Here is a 21,175-nt window from a genome sequence, read left to right as displayed (position 1 = left end):
TATATTAAGATTTCTTTATTATAAATGTAGATATTCAAATCAGCAGGAAAAAATAGTCTCCATAAGAAATAGTATCCATGTAATTGGCTCTCTAGTTGGAAACAGAATTGGATCCCCACCTCACACCACATATGAACAGAAATTTCAAATGGATTACAGTCACACATAAAAAAATATTTATCAAAATAAAAAGAAAAATGGGAAGATACCTTAAAAATCTGGAGATGGAGAAGACCATCCTCAGCTAGGCACAAAACCCATAAAGAAAGTAAAGACTATCTGACTCCATAATAATTTTAAAGGTCTTTACAGCAATACTCCATAATTCCATCTATTCCCTATATTTCCAAAAGATACGGAAATATTTGTAAAATCATTGACAAAAACTTAGTATTCAGGGATCCCTGGGTGGCGCAGCGGTTTAGCGCCTGCCTTTGGCCCAGGGCGCGATCCTGGAGACCCAGGATCGAATCCCACATCGGGCTCCCGGTGCATGGAGCCTGCTTCTCCCTCTGCCTATGTCTCTGCCTCTCTCTCTCTCTGTGACTATCATAAATAAATAAAAATTTAAAAAGTTTTAAAAAAAAACAAACAAACAAAAACTTAGTATTCAGAAAAGATAAAACCTTTCATAAGAAAAACAAAGGCAACCCAATCTTAAAAATAGGCAAAGGTGGGCAGCCCGGGTGGCTCAGCGGTTTAGCACTGCCTTCGGCCCAGGGCCTGATCCTGGAGACTCGGGATCGAGTCCCACGTTGGGCTCCCTGCATGGAGCCTGCTTCTCCCTCTGCCTGTGTCTCTGCCTCTCTCTCTCTCTCTCTCTCTCTGTCTCTCATGAATAAATAAATAAAATCTTTTAAAAAAAATAAGCAAAGTATATAAAGAGGATTTACTAGGACACATAGAAAGATATTTTTCCAATCAAGAAAATGCAAATTAAGATAGCAATGATATAACTTTCTACCATTAAATGGGCACATCTTAAAAGATTAATAATATCCATTTTTAGCAAAAGGGGAAACACTTTCCTATACCGTAGGTATGAACGTAAAGTGGCTCAGCTTTTGGGAGGAATACTATTCATCCAAAATTATTAAATTTGTGTGTTCTTTGATGACTGCCCTGACCTCAGGCCACTCCTAGAAAGACATGTCCTCCCCCAGCCCCACCCCACCCCACCCCACACACACACACAAACACACACACACACACACATATACAGGACTGGCATTCATGGCAGCACTGTCTCAGGCTGAAGAGTCAGAAACAGCCTAAAACCTGGTGCTGGTTACATTACCTATGTTGCAGCTGCACGGAACCCATGCAGTGATGGAAAATAATGAATAGCTCTAGGTATTGACGTAGAAAGTGTGTCAAGGTATATAATTTTTTTAATGTGGATTATTAACAATACATCTAAGATCCCATTTATTTTAAAAAATCATATAGACATTTTATTTAAGGATGCCAAGAGATTACTCCTGGGGAAGGGAGCAGCACTGGTGGTCAGGTGGGAAGGGGGGAAACCTTTACATGTATTTCTGAATATTTTCAGTAAATCACACCAAGGATGTATTCCGATATTGCCTATAATTTTTTTTTTAATTTTAAAAGAAAAGACATAGATGATGAACAGGTAATACTTTTGCAAGCAGGTTTTAGTGCCATTTAAAAAAACAAACAAGAAAGCAAGCTAAGTTTGGAGCACTTTAGGTGGGTCCTTCCTACTGTCAGGCTACAAGGCATATTTTAGCAGCTCCCTTATAGCAGGCCCCCTTTACAGATAAGGAAACAGAGGCCTCAGCCCTGGCCCTTTCCCTATGTCCCCACACCACTGACACAGCAAAAACCATCAGCCTCCACTGTGGGGAGCCTGCCAGCAGAATTAATTCCAGGAGACCCTGCCTTCCCACCCACCCCCAACCCCCGCAGGGTCACTCAGAAAAGAAAACAAAGCCAGCTCACATATGCACAAATTTAATCCCGGCTATCCTGGTCCCCAATCCAGAGCCCTTCTAGGCCACACTTCCCTTCTCCTGGTCACCCACGGCCCAGTCATCCCCCACATCCCTCCCCACTGAGATGCAAAAGCAGGGCCCCATCTCCCAGGGGCCACTCTTTCCCCACCTTGACTCCTATTGAATACAGACACATGACCTTGATCTAACCTTGATCTGGACCCACACAGCAGAGGCAAAGCAGGAAAAAGAGGAGAGAGGGGAAATCAGGGACCCATCTGGGGCTGCAGCAGCCAGAACAGGAGTAGGAGCCAGGTAGAGGTTTGGAGGCATGAGAGAGGCCCATTGTTCATTTGCTGCTTGATCCACTTGCTGTATTTGGTGATGCGGGCATATACACCTGGATTCTCTGCTTTGGCACAGGCCTTTTCCCAGGACAACACCCCAGCCAGAATCCATCTGCCCTCGACTTCACAAGCCAATGGGCCCCCAGAATCTCCCTAGGTAAAGAGAAGAGGAGAATGGGAGTTCTGGGCCCTACTAGGACCCAGGACCCCCGAGGACCCAGAATGCCCACCCTCTGACTTCTGCTCGGAGGATTCTTTCACTCCTTGAGGATCTCACTGCATCCTTCACCCCTCAGTTATAGACCCATTCCAGAATATCAGGCAAGATCGAAGTCACAGGGGAAGGAAGAGGGGAGCAGAGCACTGCCTGGTGATGGTGACAAAGAGGGAAGCCCGGCAAACCCCACTCCGCCCTGGGGGTCACTCCCAACAGAAGAACTGCCAGAACCTCCCAGAAACTCACCGAGCACAAGTTTTCTCCGTAATTGGTGGCACAGATCATGTCCCCCAGGACAAGGGGGACAATGTGGGGGATGAAGGACTTCTTGCGGTAAATCTGGTCACACCTTTTATTGTCCATGATAAACACCTCAGCCTCCTGCAGCTCTGGGGTCAGTGTGGAGTTAACTGTGGAGGAGCCCGGTGGGGTGAGAAAGGACTCTTCACTGCACTCAGCCCTGGCCTCTTCCCACGGCCCTGTCACCTTCATTTCTGAGACTCAGCCAACCCACACCCCTTCGCACACCCGGTGCCCTTTCACCTGTCTGGCCCCCTGCGCTGTCCCATGAGCCCCTCACCCTCTAAGGCTCTCTCCTAGGATCCCTTTCTCTGGGAAGCTTTGGCTTCTGCACCCTGCAGGCCACAATCCAAGTCTCAGTGCAACCACTTACAAACCACTTATGACCATGTCCTGCTTCTCTCCAGCCTCTGAGCTTTGCACCAGTCGTGCCCTCAGTCACCCAGTTAACACTTGCTCCTCCTTCAGGCATCTCTGATAGATCCCATGGCCACAGCTCATCACAGACCCCTTCCAACTTGATCTCGAGATCACCGGAAAAAGCCTCTGCCTCTTCCCTTGTCAGCCTGGGCCCCCACCCCCATGCAGGTATGAAGTGCCCTGCAGGTGAGGCCCGTGTTCCCAACTCAAAGGGTTTGGTATGGGGCAGACACTCCAAGCTCATCAAGTCAATGAATAAGTGGGCAAGTCAATTTATGATTCCCTGACTCTGAGCTTCTGTAAGAGGCAGAAGATCATGCCTAGCCCAGGCACTACTAGACCGGATTGAGGTGGCCACAAGAAGCACAGTGGTGTCAACCATGAAAACAGTTTCCACATGAGGAGAGTTCTAGCGCATCCCAAGAACCAGGGCCCAGAGGTAATGGTCATGAGCCTCCCAAGAGGCACCTTGGAGGGGTCCGGCAGGCAAGGCCCCCAAAGGTGCAGCAGTACCCCTTCTGTGGTTCCACACCCCATCCCCGCCCATCTTGCTCACCTGAGAAGCGCTGTTTAGCCTGGCCCCAGCCAGTCACCCAGCACTGTGTCCCAACCTTCAGGTTGTAGCTGGGCTCTGGGAGGCAGATGGGCTGCACGTACTTGCTGAGTGCCACGGGCCTGTGGAGCTGCAGAAGGGCAACATCCCCCATGATGAAGGTCCGGCCCCAGAACTTGGGGTGCATAACGATGTCCTTCACAGGGATCATGGTGACCCTCAGGGAGTCTGCGGGCTTCAGCTTGTTGGTACCAAGAATCACTGAGTACTCTTTGGTGCTGCAGGAGACACATGGCCCCAGGTAGTAGGTGTCAGGTTCCCAGGCCACACCGCGCTCCCATCGCCACTACTGAAGAACCTCCCGCTTAGCAGAAGCCCTGTCTGGTTTGCTCTGATTGCTTCACCTTGTTCATCCAGCCTGGAGGCCCTCAGGGCCAGGGACATGACCACTGCCCCCTCATTCCCTGTTCACATTGATTCGAGGTGGCCTCATCTGCATGTGGTGTATGCAAGTGGGCAGGTGCTGATATACGTGTACATCCTCGTGTGCGTGAGAGATGGTGGCGGGGGGAAGGGAGGGTTTTCCTGTTGCCTTGCTCAAGTACAGTATTTGTTGCTTGGGTCTCCTGTGAGACCCTGAGCTGGCCTCTTCCCCATTCTGGATATCCCTTCCTACTCCCCTTCACCTCCCGACTTCCACACTGTTTCACAGAAGAAATGTGGGGGATAGGTCTCCAGGCCACGGACACGGGGGCCATACTCACCCTTGGATGCAGTGGGCAGCAGTCACTACCCAGTCGAGGTCAATGAGGGCCCCTCCACATACGTGCTCATTTTCCAGCCGGAGGCTCACCTCCCAGGGCCAATGGCGGATCACATCCAAATCCCCTGACCACCAGGGTTTGCCGCAAACTTCAAGAACAATGTCCAGGGGGACACGGTGACCACACATTGGAGGATGAGAACAACTGAGACCAAGATGTCCCCCCCAGCCTGGGACAATGCACACAAAGCTGTAAACTCGGGGGCTTGTCCACATTTCAAAGATGGGGAGACAGAGCCAAAGAAGGGAGAGCAGAGGCCTGCCCAGAGGCGCAGGGCTGGACAACTGACGACAGAGATACAAGGCTTCAAGATAGAGACACAGAGATATTACAGGGGAGAGAGAGAGAGAGATACTGAGACGACAGGGAATGATTAGCAGGGAACCCCAAAACAAGAGAGCACAGAAGGAGCCCTAGGACAAGCAATGCATTCTCTGGTGTCTGGCCTAAGTCCCGAGGCCATGTTCCTGAAAGGCCATAAAACTTGCTGCATCTTGTACATGCAAAAGGTCTGTCCCCACACTACTCAAAACTGAGGAGAGTTCCAGACTCATGTGTCAGAAATCTTTACACAGGCCATTCAAGAAAGAACCCCAGCATGGAGCCCACGGAGGCCCCGCCACCCCAGTTTCCAGTCTCCACCTGCATATACTTCTGAAGCAGTCGAGTTGTACAACTGTGTGAATGAACACAGATGCAAAAATTTCTAAATAAAATATCACTCAACATTATATTTTGAAAAAATAATGCACCACAATCATGTGGAGATTGTCCCAGGAGGGCCAGGGTGGTCCCACAATGGAAAAGCCCTCAGTGTATCTGCCACATAAACAGTTCTTTTTCTTTTTTTCTTTTTTTTTTTTTCTTTTTCGCTAAAGGAAAAGATCATATGCTTTTCTCAACAGACACAGAAAAAAGACATTTGAAAAATTCAACATGTATTTTGACTAAAAAAAAACTAGAAACAAAAAAAAATATCTCTTAGTTTGGAACAGAAAGGAAATCCTTAATTTATAAAAATTAGAGACCACAAACCTACAGCAAACACCACATAACACTGAGGAACAGACAAAAAGATTCTATATGGTCAGAAGCCAAGAATAATGGTACTTTTGTGGGAGAAGAGCAGCGAAAGTAAGAGAGATCTTAAGGGAGCTTTTGGGGGCTGGTGTTACTCTACTTTCTGACTAAGGCAGTGACTATACAGGTGGGTTCACTGTGAGACAATTTCTTGATCTGGACACTTAAAGTTTGTGTACTTTTGTGTGTATATATAGTACTTCAACAACTTACTGTTTAAATCAATAACACTTCTCTACTCCAGCACAATCAGCTAGAAACTATATTCAAAATAAGATATATTTTCAATAACAAAAAAATCATAAATACCAAGGAATTAACTTATCTAACACTATGCTAGATTTCTGTGGTGATACATATAAAACTCTAATAAAGAAAAAAAAAAACAAAAACCTCTAATAAAGAACCTGGAAAATGACCAACAGAGACATCCCTTGCTTTTAAACTAAACATTTCAGATGTACTTTTCCCCCAAATTAATCTATAAAGTCATCTTCCAAATTAGAATTTTAGGAAGCTTTATAAACTTATTCTAAAACTGAAATAGAAAAAACAAAAAAAAAGGTCCATGACTAGTTCAGTCTCTGAAAAAGCAGAATATAAAAGGACACTTGCCCTAGTAGGTATCAAGATACACATCAAAACCATAACAACAAAAACAGTGTGGTATTGACAAGGACAGACAAATGGAGCAATGGAAAAGAATAGAGAGCTTGAGTTTGTTCTGGGAACACAGGAACTTAATGTAAATAAAGGAGCCACCACCATCAGTGGGTGAAGGATGGATGTTGAATAGATGGTGCTGGGAAAACTGACTCACTAAAGAAGAAATAAGAAAACCAAAACTGGATTCCTCCCTAGAAGCACTTGGAGACCTAAATAGGAAAGTGAAACTCTTAAAGTTAACAGTAGACCATATGACATGGGGTGGCAAAGGGCTCCTTAAACAAAATCTCAAAATACAAACCATAAAGCATCAAACAGATTAATCCGATTATTATCAAAATCAAGGATTTTTTTTTTTTAATCCTGGGAACAAAATTAACTGGCAGAAGCCAGATTAGAAGGCAATATTTGCAATATTGAAAATCAATACAGGGTGGATCAGTGGTTGACCATCTGCCTTTGGCTCAGCTTGTGATCCCGGGGTCCTGGGATCAAGTCCTGCATCAGGCTCCCCATGGGAGCTTCTCTCTCTGTCTCTCTCTGAATAAATAAATAAAATCTTTAAAAAAAAAAAAAAAAAAAGAAAATCAATATAGGACTTGTATTAGGAATATACAAGGAACTCTAGGAAATCAACAAGAAAAAAAGAACAACAGATAATATACAAAGGAGAAGGACAGGCAATTTATTAGAAGAAAGTCAAGAGGCCAAAAGCACGTTGAGACATGCTGAAACCCATTAGTAATGAGAAAAATGTCAAACCAAGAAGCCATTTTTAATCTATTAGATTGGCAAAAAGATATAAAAGCTGCATTGTGCTATAGTTGGTAGGTCTGTAGCAATGGCTGATAGGAATGCAAAGAGCTGACCAAATCTGATTATGGGCAGTAGATAAAAAAGCACAGTACCAATGTACATTTTTGAGGTCGAGAAGTGGTTGATAAGTGAAGTTGATCAGTTGATACTATGGTTATCTAAGGGGATAGTCTTAGAAAAAAACATGTCTAGGTATTTAGGGATAAGGAGTCAGGCTATATGTTACCTTCAACTGATTCTGAAAAAAATGATGTATGTTTTCCTTGACCTATCTGTATTTTTGCAGTGTTTTGTAAGTTTAAAATTATTTCCAAGTAAAAAAAAAAATTTAATAAAACCGGTGAAAAGAGGAGGAAACAGAAAGAGACCTAGAGTATCCATCATTTATGTAAGTTAAAAACACATGCACACAAAACCACAATATATATTTCAACAAGAACACACACAAGCAGAAACGCTCACTGAACATATAAGAAAGGTTGAGAGGAGGGGGAAGAGGGGGAATAGCAGTGAGACTTGGACATAAGCAGGAACAACTAACGTAATGAATCAAACAATTCACAACCAATCAGGGAGGACCTATGACTATGTAAGCTCACGAACAAGCGAGCAACCTAACCCACCATCCCTGATGTCTAAGGATAAAGGCCCTTTAGAGAGCAGAGGTGTGGTTCAGTCAGTTAAGTGTCTGCCTTCGGCTCAGGTCATCATCCAAGGGCCCTGGGATGGAACCCCGCATTGAGCTCCCCGCTCAACGGGGGAGCCTGCTTCTCCCCCTCCCTCTACTGCTGCCCCTATTTGTGCTCTCTCACTCTCTCTGTCAAATAAATAAAATCTTGAAAAAAGGAAGAAAGCAAGCAGACCCATGAGACTAAATTCTGCTTCCTACACACCCAGAAACACTATCTATGTGACCCTTTTCAGAACACAGCCTCCAAGGAGCTGAAGTTTTTCTGAAGCAGTAGCTCACCCTACCCACCTGGTGTGGAAGTGTTTTCTTTATAACCTGGAGGGGAAAAGGGGAACAGAGAGGAAGCAAGAGATCATGAATTAGTTAATTTGTCCATTCGCCAAATGGGGGGGGGGGGGGGCAGAGTGTATCAAATAGATACCATGCTGTCCTGCGGGAGAGACAGAAGTAAACACACAACCGCTATGTGAGGTCAGTGCAGGGACAAGGCCGCAGGTTTCAGGGGAGCCTGGAAGAAGTGGGGGACAAGGAGGCTTCTGTGGAAGTAGGGCTATTGTGCCAGGTGTTAAAGATGAAAAGAAGGTAAAAACAGAAAAGTGACAATGACATTCGTTGTAAAAGAAAGAAACACCATGGTGTATGCCAGAGCCTCCAGAGAATAACGGACAAGGCTGATGATGGCAAGAAAGGATACCGTGGAGGAAAAGCCAGGGGTCAATCACCAGGGGCCTCAGGAGTGACGCCCAGAAGCAAAGGGAGCCTCTGGGAGGAGGAGGGAGGCCAGTGGAAGGGTAACAAAGTCAGGCTTGAATTTTGAAGCGTGAGGAGGAAGGTGACAGACAAGTCTGGAGGCAGTGAGGGCCCACCAGAGTCTCCACGGGACCCAAGCAAGAAAAGAGGTGGTCTAGATGAAGAAGCGGCAGGGAGAACAGACACGGGGAGCTGGATGCGGGATCCAGGCGTGGCGACGTCTGGGATGACCCCCAGTTCCTGGTGTTAGAGAGGGGTGCCTACTATCCACCTACTCCAGGACAGAGTAAGAGCACCCAGTTTATAGGAAGATGAGGCCTCGGCCTCGGACCTCAAGAAGCAAACGCGTTTCCAGGTCACGCAGCAGAAGGCTGCACTGGCAGATGCTTGTTCTGTGAGGCAGTATCACAGGACCGGTCACTGCCCCCGGGGGAGGGGGGCGCTGAAGAGGGAACCCAGACAGCCCTGCAGGGAACAGGGCTGACAGGGCGTGGGTGGCCTGGGGAGCCCGCGGGAGCGAGGGGGTTATCCTAAGCAGAGGAGAATCAGGAGGTGCGGCCTGAGAAGCCAGGGGGCTGGAAAACCATGAAAACGGAGGAAGTGGGAGAAAGTCAGGAACAGCAAGGCCAGAGACACGGCAGGAGTGGACTAAGGAATAAGGGCGAAGTGGGGAGGACTGGAAGGACGCCTGACCTGGGAACGGCTCCTTGGAGCAATCCTGCTCGAGGGGGAAGGGAGCCGGAGAAGGAACCTAGCAAACGGGGAGAGGACGGAGACGGGCGGCAACGTGGCTGGGGGAGCAGGGCGCGCAGGGCCTGCAGCCACAGCAGGGAGGCGGGCCAGCGCCGACCTCCACCAGGAGGGAGGGCTCTGACCGCTACAGAGACCGGGTCGGTGCGGGGAGGACAGTGTCGGCGGGGTTCAGGGGCCCCTTGGGCTGGAGCTGTCCGGGGGGCAGCCCTGAGGGCCCGCGTCTTCGCGGTGAATGAGGCAGCTGCGAGCGGGGCGTGGCGGGGGGTACAAGGGCCGGGGCGGGGCGGGGGGGGGGGGGCGCTGGGGCTGGGCGAGAAGAGGGAGGCCGCGTGCGGCTGGCTGGCCTGCGGCGCATGCGCGGGCGGGAGGCCGGACCAGGCCTCGGAGGGCGGCTCGGGTCTCAGCCGCGACGGCCGCGTGGGCCCGGGAGGACGCAGTGGTGCAGGGGTGCACCCGAGGGAGGAGGCCCGTTGGGCAGGGGGCTGACACCATGCTAGGGGGTGGCCGCGGCGGGCAGGTGACAGCGTGTGGGGGTGGGTGTCTAGAGTCCCAGGCCCCCGAAGAGCTCGCAGGCCCAGAGGTCAGGGGTCAAGTGCCGGGGCCGGGCGGCGGGCGGCGTTAGGGGGCAGAAGGACCGCATGGGGGCGGGGGAAGGGAACGTGGCAGACACGCGGCGACCCACGACGGACACGCGGCGGCTGAGGAGGCGCCGCCTCACCCGAGTGCAGCAGCAGCAGCAGCAGCAGCAGACGGCGGCTCAGGCTCCAGGGCCCAGAGGCTGCAGGCCCAGCGCTGCGGCGGGGGAGCGCGGCGGCCATGAGGCCCGGCGGTGCCCCCTGACGCGGCAGACGCGGCGCCGCGAGCCCACGTGACGGCGAGCGTGACGCTGTCGGGGCGCCTGCAGCACGTGATGCGGCTCCGGGCACGTGACGACGCCCCGCCGGCCCCGCCCCCGCAGGCCTGCCCGCCCGCCTGTGGCCTGAAGGGAAAGTCCGTCCGTGCTGGCCCGGACCTCCGGCCGCACCTTGGTCCCCTGGGCTCGGTGCGTCGGAAAAGCTCACAAGTCCCATCGATCCGAGGATCTGAAAAGGCGGAGGCAGCCTGAGGGAGGTGCGGTAGGGCTAGGGAACCGGAAGGCGCCTTTAGGAAGGTAGCTTGGAGCCGCACCGACGCCGACGCGGGGATGCCGAGTCCTGCGGGAGCCGCGACCAGGGAGAGGCGTTCCCCGGCCTCCCAGGCTGCGCCGGGGAGAGGATGGCCTCACCCGGGCCTCGAGCCTCGAGCCTCGGCAGCGCGGTCTCGAGTCTGCTGGGTGTGATAGAACTGGGAGCCGGCCGCCCAGGTTCCCGCTCCCCGTCCGGTGCTGGGGCGGGAGGTGTCCAGGTCTGCGGGCCGCGTGCCCCTGCTGGGAGCGAAGGGGGCCCGCATGATGAGTTCCCACAGCCCGCAGGGGAGTAGGAGGGACGCGTGCCGCTTCCACGGCGCGGCCGTCACGGGGAGGGTGCCTTCTGGACCCGTGCGGAGCAGTGGCCCCAGCGCAGCGCCGTCACCGGGAACTTGCTAAAGATGTAGTTTTTGCCCCCCGCCCCCAGACCCACGGGACTGAAAAGTCTGGGAGTGGAGCCAGTGATGTGTATTTTAAACAAGTCGGGGAGCCAGAGAATGAGAGTAAAGAACTAGAGCCTAAGAGCTAGAGCTCCTTCCTCCCAGCAGGAGCACAGATGTTTGCTAACAAAGAGGAGGGGACGGGGTGCCTGGGTGGCCCAGTGGGTTCAGCGTTTGTCCTCTGCTCAGGTCATGATTCCAGAGTCCTGGGATCAAGCCCCACATGGGGTTCCCAGCCCAGTGGAGAGCCTGCTTCTCCTTCTGCCGTTGCTCCTCCCCGTGCTTTGCATGCTCCGTGTCTCTCTCTCTCTCTCTCTCTCTCTCTCTCAAACAAATAAAATCTTGCAGCACCTGGGTGGCCCAGTGGTTGACTTTCTACCTTTCCAAACCAGGCTCCCTGAGGGGAGGAGCCTGGTCCTCCCTCTGCCTATGTCTCTGCCTCTGTCTCTCACGAATAAATAAGATATTTTTTTAAAAAATTAATTCTAAAAACAAAAACAAAAAACATTGTGGAGTGGGGGCAGCAGCAGCAAGTGGAAGAAATGAAGAAGTATTTCTCATGCTTTAACTTCATTCCTTGTCACCAGTTCTGGTCTCTTGTGATCCTTTCCTCTGAGCTGCAGAGGCTGGTTAAGCTGCAGAGCTCGGGGCAGACGTGTGGAGTAGCAGAAGCAGGACCCGGCTAGGTAAAACCATGCAGAGGGCTCCCATATGAGCTGACAGGGACTCACCACTCTCCTGAGGGCTTAATAAAAATCATGAGTAGATCTTTTGCTACATGAGAGACTAATTCTCTAAAGAGTATGTTATATGCAACCCCACAATTTTCAGGAGACCAGAACTTAGAATGAACAGAAATACATTCCGTTTATTCAGTTGATGTCAGAAATCTGTGCATTGCATCACTGCCTCCACACAACTTGGGGTGAGCCTGGATGTGGCCACTAGCTACTGAGGAAGGGGGGCCCCATCACAGGGCTGCCATCACAGAGGGCCTGTGTGCCACAGGCTGGCCACGCATAGGGGGATCCTTGCTGGGTAAAGGGGAACTCCTCCCAGCCCCAGACACACCCAAGGCAGATGTGGAAACCCCAGGTCTCCCACCTCAGCAGGGACATGGTGACACTTCCTCCCCCTCTGTCTGCACCACCAGCAAGCTGACTGCTCTGACAGAGTCTCAGGTGACAGCCTGAGCCCACACCCAGCTCCAGTGCTGTCTCACTGCTCCTGAGGTCTCTTCTGTGGTAGAGGCTCTCCAAGATGGCAAGGACGCACTGGGGTCCGCCTCGCAGGCTGGCTGGCTCTCAAGCTGGCATGCTTGCACTCCCTCCTTCCAGGCAGGCAGGGCACAGCCAAGGTGTGGGTGTGGCCGAGGCAGGTGATTGGGGCATCAGGCTGGGGCACTTTCTGGGCTCTAGTCTTGCTGCCACCTTCTACGGTGTGGTCCTCTACAGGGTCAGTGGATGCCAACCAGAATTGCAGGAAGGAGCATTTGAGTAGGAGTGGGAAGTCAGAGGAGAGGCCCAGTGTGAGACTCAGAAACAGGAGGGGAGTGGGCCAGGGTGATCATGGGGCCACCAGGATGCCCAGCGGCAGCAACAGGCACAGAAGTGGGAAGAAGCCTGCTGAGCCCAAAGAGCAAGCCTGATTCAAGTGACTGCTGATCCACTCTTTGTACAAACTAACATCTGTATAAACTATAGGAGAATTTTTGTGACCACAGCCAATGCCCCAGCTCACAATCCCCACCTGGACCCATGTTTCTCTAAATTCACAGACCAGGGGCCCCCCAGAATCTCCCTGGAGAAAGAGGAAAAAAAGCAAACACAGGAATGGAAGAGAATCAACATTAGAACTGGCTGATCACACTGCAAGTCTTGGGGAGACAGGCACACATAGGGCTTCCCCAGGACCCCACCTCCCCAAGCACCCACCAGCCCTAGGTTTCTGAGAATATTTGAGAATTGAAAACTAAGTGAAAAGTTTAAGAACCTCTGAGAAAGTCTCCTCCTTGCCAGGTGCTTATGGATGCACACGTGATATACAGCCAGTAGGCCCTAGTGCAGCAGCGTGTTGAAATCCTCTTGGAATACCCCTGTTCCTTCATTGCCCCAAGGTCTTCCCCAAGCCTCCCATGCCCCAACAACCAAAGGGGTGCCCCTGGCACAGTGAGCAGCTTCCACAGCCCTACTCCAGCTCTAAGGCTGGTGTCTTTTCTGATGGCTCAGTCCTGGGCCTCAATGGATGTGAACTATTTTGAATATCAACTGTGCATGGGAGGATCCCATACTCCTTATCTCTAACCTGAAACTTCTCCTGGCCTTAAACCCACATATCCAACACCACACATTCATCAGTTCCCCGTCTCTAGACTGTCCCAGATAGCCTAAGGCCCCCATCTCAGAACATTGCATGTCCTCTCCCAGATCTGCTCTGGTGCCCCCACTCTGTACCACCCAGCTCAGACAGAAACAGAGAGCCCTCCTGACCTGTCCCTCACCCCCACCCTCCCAGCAGTCAGTGACTCAACCTCAGGTACACCCTCTTTACCCCCTAACCACCCCAGGTCCTACTCAGAACTCAGCAGCATTGCCTAGACGATGGAAACAAACACCTAGCCTGCAGTCCTGCCTGGGCGGCATCAAGAAACTCAGCCCAGCACTCCAGGCCACACATACTCCCACTCCAGGCCTCTTCCCTGGCCCTGTTGACCACCTCACTGCTCCAGACCTGGAAGACATGCCCTGAACATGACAGGTTCCCTTGCACCTCAGAGCTGCTGTATGTGAGGCTCCCTCTCCCTACAAGGCTCCTCTCCTCTTTCCAAGAAATCCAAATACTCATCCTCTGAGACCCAGCCCAAATGCCCCCTCCTCCAGAAAGCACTCAGTGCAGGAGTCCTGCAGGCACGCACAGGGGGACCCCAAGCGAACACCTTCAGACCTCACTCATGTATGACGGGTATGATGTCTTTGTGGCAGGGTTATGACTGGGGGGTTAACAGAGCTAATGGGGACAGATGCTCCCACTGGTCACATGCTAAGTGCCGCATGGGAGGAACCCAATGAAAGGAACTCAGAGTGTTAGCATTATCCACTCCCTGACTTCCCCCCACCTTGGCAGTGTCCCCAGGCAGCAAGGGCTGCTCCCTTTTGAAGGAACAGGCCAGGCCAGCTCAGGGGAGCAATGAGTGGTTCCCCCCACGAGTGAGGGGAGCGGTGGCAGATGAGCCAGGCCCTGGCACTCGGGAATGAGGAGACTTTGAGGGGACATCCTCGATGCGGAGGCCACCATGGAGCCATGAACTGACCTTGCAGGGACCCTTCTCCTCTTGATAGCCACAGATCATCCCTTGTTTCACTAGGGTGCGAAGTGTTCCTAACTGTGCCTGTAATATCTGGTTGCATTTCCTGTAGTGAAGAATGAGCTGCTTGCTCTCCTGAAGGTGAACCGGTACCATTGCTGAAGCTACAAGGAGAAAGTCAGGGTCTGTGTGAGTGGACAACACAGGAGTCCCCAAACCCTCTCTGCACTCACGCTCTGTTGCCCCCTGAGAGGAAGTCGGGGCAGTAGATACCATCCCATTGACGGGAGGGATCTGAATGTGTAGTGGTCAGGGGAGAGGAAGAGGAAGGGGTAAAAAAAGCCACGATGGGGGAAGGAGGGACACCTCAGGACAGAAGGAGGCAAGGCCTTACCAACCTGCAATGAAAAGCAAGTGTCACTCTGAGTACCAAGAGTAAGTGACAGGTGTCCTGTGCAGAGCAGAATCACAGGCTCTCAGACAGGTGATGCTCCAAAGGTACCAATCCAGCCACTTCCCTGAGTTAGGAAGGCCCTAACCCTCACCAACAGGGTTGCTCTGGCTCAGCCTATACCCCCTGGCACAAAAAGCTCCCTCCCCACCCAGCAGGTACCTCCAGGGAGGAACAGCTGTAACTGGCAGACAGCCCATCACCTACCTCATCACCCTGGAGCTGAAAGCCACACGAGAGAAAACCCACCATCCCTGGCACCCAACCCCCCAGGTGCTAACATTCCAACAGCAGTTCTTTTTTAAAAGATTTTCTGTTTTTTGAGGTGGGGTTGGGGAGAGCGCACACAAGTGGGGGAGGAGCAGAAGTAGAGGGAGAAGCAGACACCCCTTTGAGCAGGGAGCTCGACTCAGGCTTGATCCCGAGATCCCGAGATCATGACCTGAGCCCAAGTCAGACATTTAACGGACTGAGCCACCCAGGTGCCCCTCATTAAACAATTCTTAATGAGGTTCAGTTACTCCCTGGCAGTACCTCATCCTCCTCCCTTGCCCACCTGCTAAAGAATCAGCTTCCCTGTCCCTTGTGGAACAGCTTGGGAGCCAAGGCCAAGGCACCAGCCTGCCCCCTCGGCTCCCCAACTACGGGTCTCACCTCCTTTTTCCAGGTGGCCCCAGCCAGTCACCCAGCACTCTGTCTTAGCTTCCACTTGGAGAACCCTTCTAGGGAGGGACACAGGACGGATGGATGAAGAGTAATTCACAGAGGAGGCCAGGAAAACAAGGGCAATGTCATGTCTCAAAGTTTTATCATCAAAAAAGTGATGGCAAAGGATGTCTTCAACTGGAACCACCAGTGCCGTTTCGGAATGAGGTTGTAACAAGTTGTCTCCCAGCCTCACTGTATATTCCTCGTGGCTGTGGGAAGAGGACGCAGCCTTCACAGAGATCCCGGAGCGTCTCTATACACCCCTTCCACACTTTCCAGGCTCTTCCCAGCCTGCTCCTGTCTCCTAAGCCAGCACCAGGCCCCTGCCTGCCTGCAAACCATATCCCATGCCCAGACCCTAACCACTCTAGCCAGTGGTCATCCGAGCGAGATCCCAAGGCTACCAAAGCAGCAGCCGGGAACTTGGTAGACACGCAAATTCTCAAGTCTCACTCAAGACTGAATAAAACTCAGGGAGCCGTGACTCCTTTTCAGAGGAGGAGGAAGAGGAAGCTCAGGGAAGGGAGTAGGACTGGCACCAGGTCACAGAGCCCAAGCTGGAGCCACAGACACTCACCCAATTATGCAGTTGGCGGCGGTCAGCACCCACTGATGAGCAATGAGGGAGCCTCCACATACATGTTTATCCCGGGCCTGCAGGCTCACCTGCCAGGGCCACTTCTTGTCTGAGGCGGGCACTGAACAGGCTCTCCTCGTAGACTTGGGGCCACATTCTAGCTGACTCACTAAAGAGAAGTTGCTGGAGGTGAAGCTACCATCTCCTTCCCACCCACAGCCCCTGGTCGGCCACCAGGACAGAGCCAGGTTTCCTCTCCAACCCTTCAAGACAGAGTCTGACCCTTCTATCTGCCCAGCCAAGCAGCTCCCCCTGTGGCCTCCCAGGCAGGCCTGTCCACACCTGTCCAGAGGCAGTACCTTGAGGAGACAGTGGTTCATACTCAGTGGTCTGATGGGACTCCGGGGCCTCTCCCACTGCGAGCGCTAGAAGCCGTGGGGCTGCAGTGGGTATTGGCATCCGCGGGGACTCCTGGTGCCCTGGTGGCGAGGGCGCCTCTGAGCTTGCCGGGGTCATTGCAGAGTCCTCGCTGGGGTCGCACCCCTCACCTGGGGAAGACGGTGAGGCAGGAGCTGGCCCGCGGGCACCCTCTCGCCTGCCCCTTCCTCCAGCACCCCTCCTCCACCCACTCCCCGTGCCGCCCAGCCTGCCCTCGCCCCCTCCCCGCCCACGGGGTCCCACCAAGCAGGGGCTGGAGGAGCAGGAGCCAGAGCAGGAGGCCCAGGGGGCCGCCCCGGGACGCCATGGGCCCGCGTGCGCCGCAGCCCTGTGGGGACGCCCCCTCGCGGCGGCTCTTGGCCCTGCCGTCGCTTCGCCGGCCGGACGAGGTGCTCTGTCCGGCACCCTTCCCAGCCAGCTGCACCTCCAGGATTCCCACCTCCCGGTTATCCGACAGAAAACAATCCAGAAGGCTCCTGAGGCGCCTGAAAATGCCATTGCTTTTATCAAGAGTAAAATAGAGATCTTCTGGGTTATACACCCCAGAGTGATCTGATCCCTGGAGCCCTCAAAAGGACAAGGAAATGCATTCTACCCAATGGAAAAATAAAAGGAAAGTAGGATACATAGAAAATACCAAACCAAAGAGCAGTATTGAATCCTAATATGATAGCATTTGCAATTAAGTGTTAACAGGTTGGACATACTAGACAAACAAGAATTTTCACATTGGTAAAAAAAAAAAAGATAAGGTCCAGAAATACACTATCTGAAAATACTAGATATTTTTTTTAAAGATTTTATTTATTTATTCATGAGAGACACAGAGAGAAAGAGAGAGGTAGAGACACAGGCAGAGGGAGAAGCAGGCTCCATGCAGGGAGCCCGTTGAGGGACTCGATCCCGGGTCTCCAGAATCAGGCCCTGGGCCAAAGGCAGGTGCTAAACCACTGAGCCACCCAGGGATCCCTGAAGATACTAGATATTTTTAAAAAGAGAGGCAGATACATTGGAAATAAAGGGACAGGAATGAAATACCAGACAAATCTGATGCAAAAGAAAGGTGGGATAGCAATTTTCTATCAGATCATAAAATCAAAGGTGAAGATTACATAAGGGGAGGGGGGGATCCCTGGGTGGCGCAGCGGTTTGGCGCCTGCCTTTGGCCCAGGGCGTGATCCTGAAGACCCAGGATCGAATCCCATGTCGGGCTCCCGGTGCATGGAGCCTGCTTCTCCCTCTGCCTGTGTCTCTGCCTCTCTCTCTCTCACTCTCTCTCTCTCTCTCTGTGACTATCATAAATAAATAAAAATTAAAAATAAAAAAAAATAAAGTTAAAAAAAAAAAGGGGGGAGGGGGGTGCCTGAGTGGCTCAGTCAGATAAGCATCAGACTGGATTTCAGCTCAGCTCATGACCTTAGGGTTCTGAGAGCCCTGCATGAGCTCCACACTCAGCGAGAGGTCAGCTTGAGATTCTCTCTCCCTCTCCTTCTGCCCCCATGCTCCCCCCCCCCAGCTCCACGCACTCTCTCCAAAAATTAATTAATTAGATTACAGAAGGGACAGAGAGATTTATATACAATAAAAATAAGAAATAATTGAAAAGATGCAATGAGGAGCCCTTAATATGTAAAACAACAGGTGACCAACTTCATGAGAAAACAGAATTTTTGAAATATTCCTCTTAAGAAGCCCATTGCTTATGGAGGCAAAATTAAGCAAAAATTATAGGATATTTTTCTATGACCACCAATTCCTGATTTTAGCTAAGATCACGATCTCAGTGTCACAGGATTGAGCCCTGTGTCAGGCTCCATGCTCAGCACAGAGTTTACTGGGAATTCTCTGTCCCTCTGCCCCTCCCCCTGTTCACTCACTCTATAAACAAACAAATAAAATCTTAAAAAAAAAAAAAAAAAAGGAAATCATGAGAAGAGCACTCAGCTGGCTCAGTTAGTAGAGTATGAGACACTTGATCTCGGGGTCCTGAGTTCAAGCCCCATGGTGGGTGTAGAGCTTACTTAAAAATAATTTAAAATAATCTAATAATTATTTTAGTAAATAATTTATTTAATTTTAATTAAATTAAATATAGGAAATAATTTTTAAATTATTTAATATAATAATTTTTTAAAAATCAAAAATAATGACGATTTAAAGGTTACTACCAATGAAAGCACTACATATGAAATATCCCATGTGATGCAGCTATAGTAGTCCTAGAAAGTAATTTAGAACTTTGACCATATCAGAAAATAAACAAAACTGATAACAAATGGGCTAAATATGCAGCTCAGAAAGTGAAAGCAATCAGTGGGGTACTTACAAAGACAGGGCTTGGGAGAAAAAAGGGAATAGCGGGAAAGAACAGCAGAAATCAATAGGAGACAAAATTATGAAGAAGATGAATACAATCAGAATTTTGTTCTCCGAAAAGCTTACTAAGAGACAACATTCTAGGAAGATGGAATAAAAGAAAAATACAGAATAAATAAACGGAAGCAACTTAAAGATATAACATATTTTATTTTAACCATAGAAGAATATTATTAAATGCATGTGCTCACTTGTCCTTCTGGCCAAGATAGACTAATATGGATTGCCCTTCCCACCCAAACAACCAAGATGGGCAAAATATGAAACAAGGGGAAACTCGGTGGTTCAGTGGTTGAGCATCTGCCTTTGGCTCAGGGTGTAATTCTGGGGTCCTGGGATCAAGTCCCACATTGGGCTCCCTGCAGGGAGCCTGCCTCTCCCTCTGCCTCTGTCTCTGTCTCTCCCTCTCTCTCTGGGTCTTTCATGAATAAATAAATAAAATCTTATATATATATATATATAAAACGGTAGTTTTCAGGACCCTGGACACCAGACTACAAAGGGCTGGACCATTGATAGATGGAAACTGAATGGGGTGAGTCCTATCATGGCCTCTGCTTGAGGCCTTCAGAGTTTCCAGGCCACAGTTCAGAGAAGGGGAACCTAGGCAGAACCCCACAGATCTCCCTGAGGTGAGCGAGTGAAGCTGAGAGGCAGCGGACCCCAAGACAACTATACAGAGAACACTGGGGATGGGGGGAGAACTCTCAGATTCTGCAGAGACTCCCCCTCAAGTGTCCCCCAGCATATTGATTAGTGAGTGGTGGTGGGGACAACCTGCCTGAAGCTTGAGAAATAACCACTTGAAAAGATTAAAAATAACAATGCCTAGTGCTCACCTGAGGCCAGGAATAGTGCCTGTTCTCAGCAGGCAGACTGGAAAAACTGAAGATTCTTGGGGCACTTGACAGCATGTTCAGAAAGGTCTTGTCTCCAGGTGCAGGGCTGGCTCAGTCAGTTAAGTGACTGCCATCGGCTCGGGTCATGGTACTCTAGGACCATGCCTGCCTCGGGCTCCCCACTCAGCAGGAATTCTCCTTCTCCTCTGCCCCTCCCCACTGCTCATGCTCTCTCTCTCAAATAAAATCAAGAAAGAAAGAAGAAAGAAAGAAAGAAAGAAAGAAAGAAAGAAAGAAAGAAAGAAAGAAAGAAAGAAAGAAAGAAAGAAAGGAGTCTTGCCTTGGCAACAGGAAATAACAGTCTCTAGAATGAGAAGTGTCCCCGTCCTTCAAATCTTCAAAGTGAGCCCTGAAAGTATCCGTTTCTAAGCAATTTTACTGCATCCCAAATAAAGCTCAAGAATATTTCGAGGAAAATATCAAAAACCCAGGTAAAAGTCAAAATATTTGGTGTCCTAACAAAGAATACCCAACACTCAAGGAGCATGAAGGTACCATGCGTAATGAGGAAAATAATCAATCCAGAGCAACCCAGAAATGACACAAATGTTAAAACCACTGGCAAGAATACTAAAACAACTATTATAACTGTAAGCTAAACATATATATTCAAAAGTTAAGTAGAGATATTGAAGATATAAAAAGACCCAAGTCAAACTTCCAGGTATAAAATCTACCATGTGTGAGATGAAAAAATACAGTGACTGATGAGAGTAACAGAACATTAAACATGGCAGAAGGAGGGATGAGTGAACTTAAAGACATGACAATTAAAAAAAAAAAATTACCAGAATGAAACAGAGGGAAAAGGAATTATAAAAAAAAACAGAACACCATGGGCTGTGGCTGAAGACATGTGTGCTGGCACTTTCACAAGGAGAGATGCTGTGCAGGAGAGACAAAAGTATTTAAAGAAATAATGGCCACTTTTCCAAATTTAATAAAAACAATCACCCCAGAGAGCCCATCAGCTCAATGAACCCCAAGCAAATGAAACTAGACTGAGGCACAACTTAATCAAATGGCTCAGAACCAATGATGATGTGAGAGGAACAAAAGGAAGGGTGACAGTAGGTGCCTCATCAGAAACAATGCGAGCACCATTCTCAGCTGAGGTTGATAAGATGACACCATGCCTTCCATTTTCAGCTGTCATGTCCCATTCCCAGGCTATCATGTCCCATATTTTTCCATTTTTGTGCTTTTTTGCTGCTGATTTTGCTGTTTAAAATGACCCCCAAGCATATTTACTGAGTGGCTGTCTCGTGTTGCTAAGGACCCTGGGCTGTAATATGTATCGCAGAGAAAATACGTGTTAGGTGAGCTTTGTACAGGCTTGAATTATACTTCTGCTGGCCCTGAGTTCAATGATAATAAATCAACAGAGTGTATTAAATAAGATGTCTTTAAGCCAGAAACAAACAGAAAATAAAGTTATATAT

At 50.1% G+C, this 21,175-nt stretch overlaps 2 protein-coding genes across 5 annotated transcripts; both read right to left on the bottom strand.

Annotated features, from left to right (window-relative positions):
• Window positions 1–1,404: 1,404 nt before the first annotated feature.
• On the bottom strand, window positions 1,405–10,230 carry LOC476645 (serine protease 45). Its single transcript, XM_038566645.1, has 6 exons — window positions 10,094–10,230; window positions 8,161–8,187; window positions 4,560–4,707; window positions 3,799–4,073; window positions 2,769–2,932; window positions 1,405–2,458 (listed from the first exon to the last, which is right to left on the bottom strand). The coding sequence occupies exons 1-6, from the start codon at window positions 10,191–10,193 to the stop codon at window positions 2,225–2,227; spliced, it is 948 nt and encodes a 315-aa protein (XP_038422573.1). The 5' UTR covers window positions 10,194–10,230; the 3' UTR covers window positions 1,405–2,224.
• Window positions 10,231–11,845: 1,615 nt separating this feature from the next.
• On the bottom strand, window positions 11,846–16,796 carry LOC609278 (serine protease 44-like). 4 transcript variants are annotated; one of them, XM_038565288.1, is made up of 6 exons: window positions 16,702–16,796; window positions 16,380–16,568; window positions 16,021–16,189; window positions 15,390–15,652; window positions 14,291–14,448; window positions 11,846–12,780 (listed from the first exon to the last, which is right to left on the bottom strand). In XM_038565288.1, the coding sequence occupies exons 1-6, from the start codon at window positions 16,763–16,765 to the stop codon at window positions 12,547–12,549; spliced, it is 1,077 nt and encodes a 358-aa protein (XP_038421216.1). In that variant the 5' UTR covers window positions 16,766–16,796; the 3' UTR covers window positions 11,846–12,546. The 4 variants fall into 4 exon arrangements, with proteins under 4 accessions (XP_038421216.1, XP_038421218.1, XP_038421217.1 ...); XM_038565290.1 differs by having other exon boundaries at window positions 11,846–12,428; XM_038565289.1 differs by having other exon boundaries at window positions 15,390–15,457.
• Between the last annotated feature and the right edge of the window lie 4,379 nt (window positions 16,797–21,175).

This window comes from Canis lupus, chromosome 20 (genome assembly GCF_011100685.1).
Source record: "Canis lupus familiaris isolate Mischka breed German Shepherd chromosome 20, alternate assembly UU_Cfam_GSD_1.0, whole genome shotgun sequence".
NCBI lineage: Eukaryota > Metazoa > Chordata > Mammalia > Carnivora > Canidae > Canis > Canis lupus.
This window is presented reverse-complemented; position numbering and strand designations above follow the sequence as displayed.

What these genes read in the sequence shown, in the direction of transcription:
- LOC476645 (XM_038566645.1), bottom strand. Translation starts at nt 10,193, where the DNA reads ATGGCCGCCGCGCTCCCCCGCCGCAGCGCTGGGCCTGCAGCCTCTGGG. An exon ending in GCTGCCCACTGCATCCAAGG is followed by an intron (nt 4,074 to 4,559) that starts GTGAGTATGGCC and finishes TGTCTCCTGCAG; the next exon opens with CACCAAAGAGTACTCAGTGA. An exon ending in GGCTAAACAGCGCTTCTCAG is followed by an intron (nt 2,933 to 3,798) that starts GTGAGCAAGATG and finishes GCTCCTCCACAG; the next exon opens with TTAACTCCACACTGACCCCA.
- LOC609278 (XM_038565288.1), bottom strand. Translation starts at nt 16,765, where the DNA reads ATGGCGTCCCGGGGCGGCCCCCTGGGCCTCCTGCTCTGGCTCCTGCTC. An exon ending in GCTCCTCCAGCCCCTGCTTG is followed by an intron (nt 16,569 to 16,701) that starts GTGGGACCCCGT and finishes CGTCTTCCCCAG; the next exon opens with GTGAGGGGTGCGACCCCAGC. An exon ending in GCCGCCAACTGCATAATTGG is followed by an intron (nt 15,653 to 16,020) that starts GTGAGTGTCTGT and finishes CTCTTCCCACAG; the next exon opens with CCACGAGGAATATACAGTGA.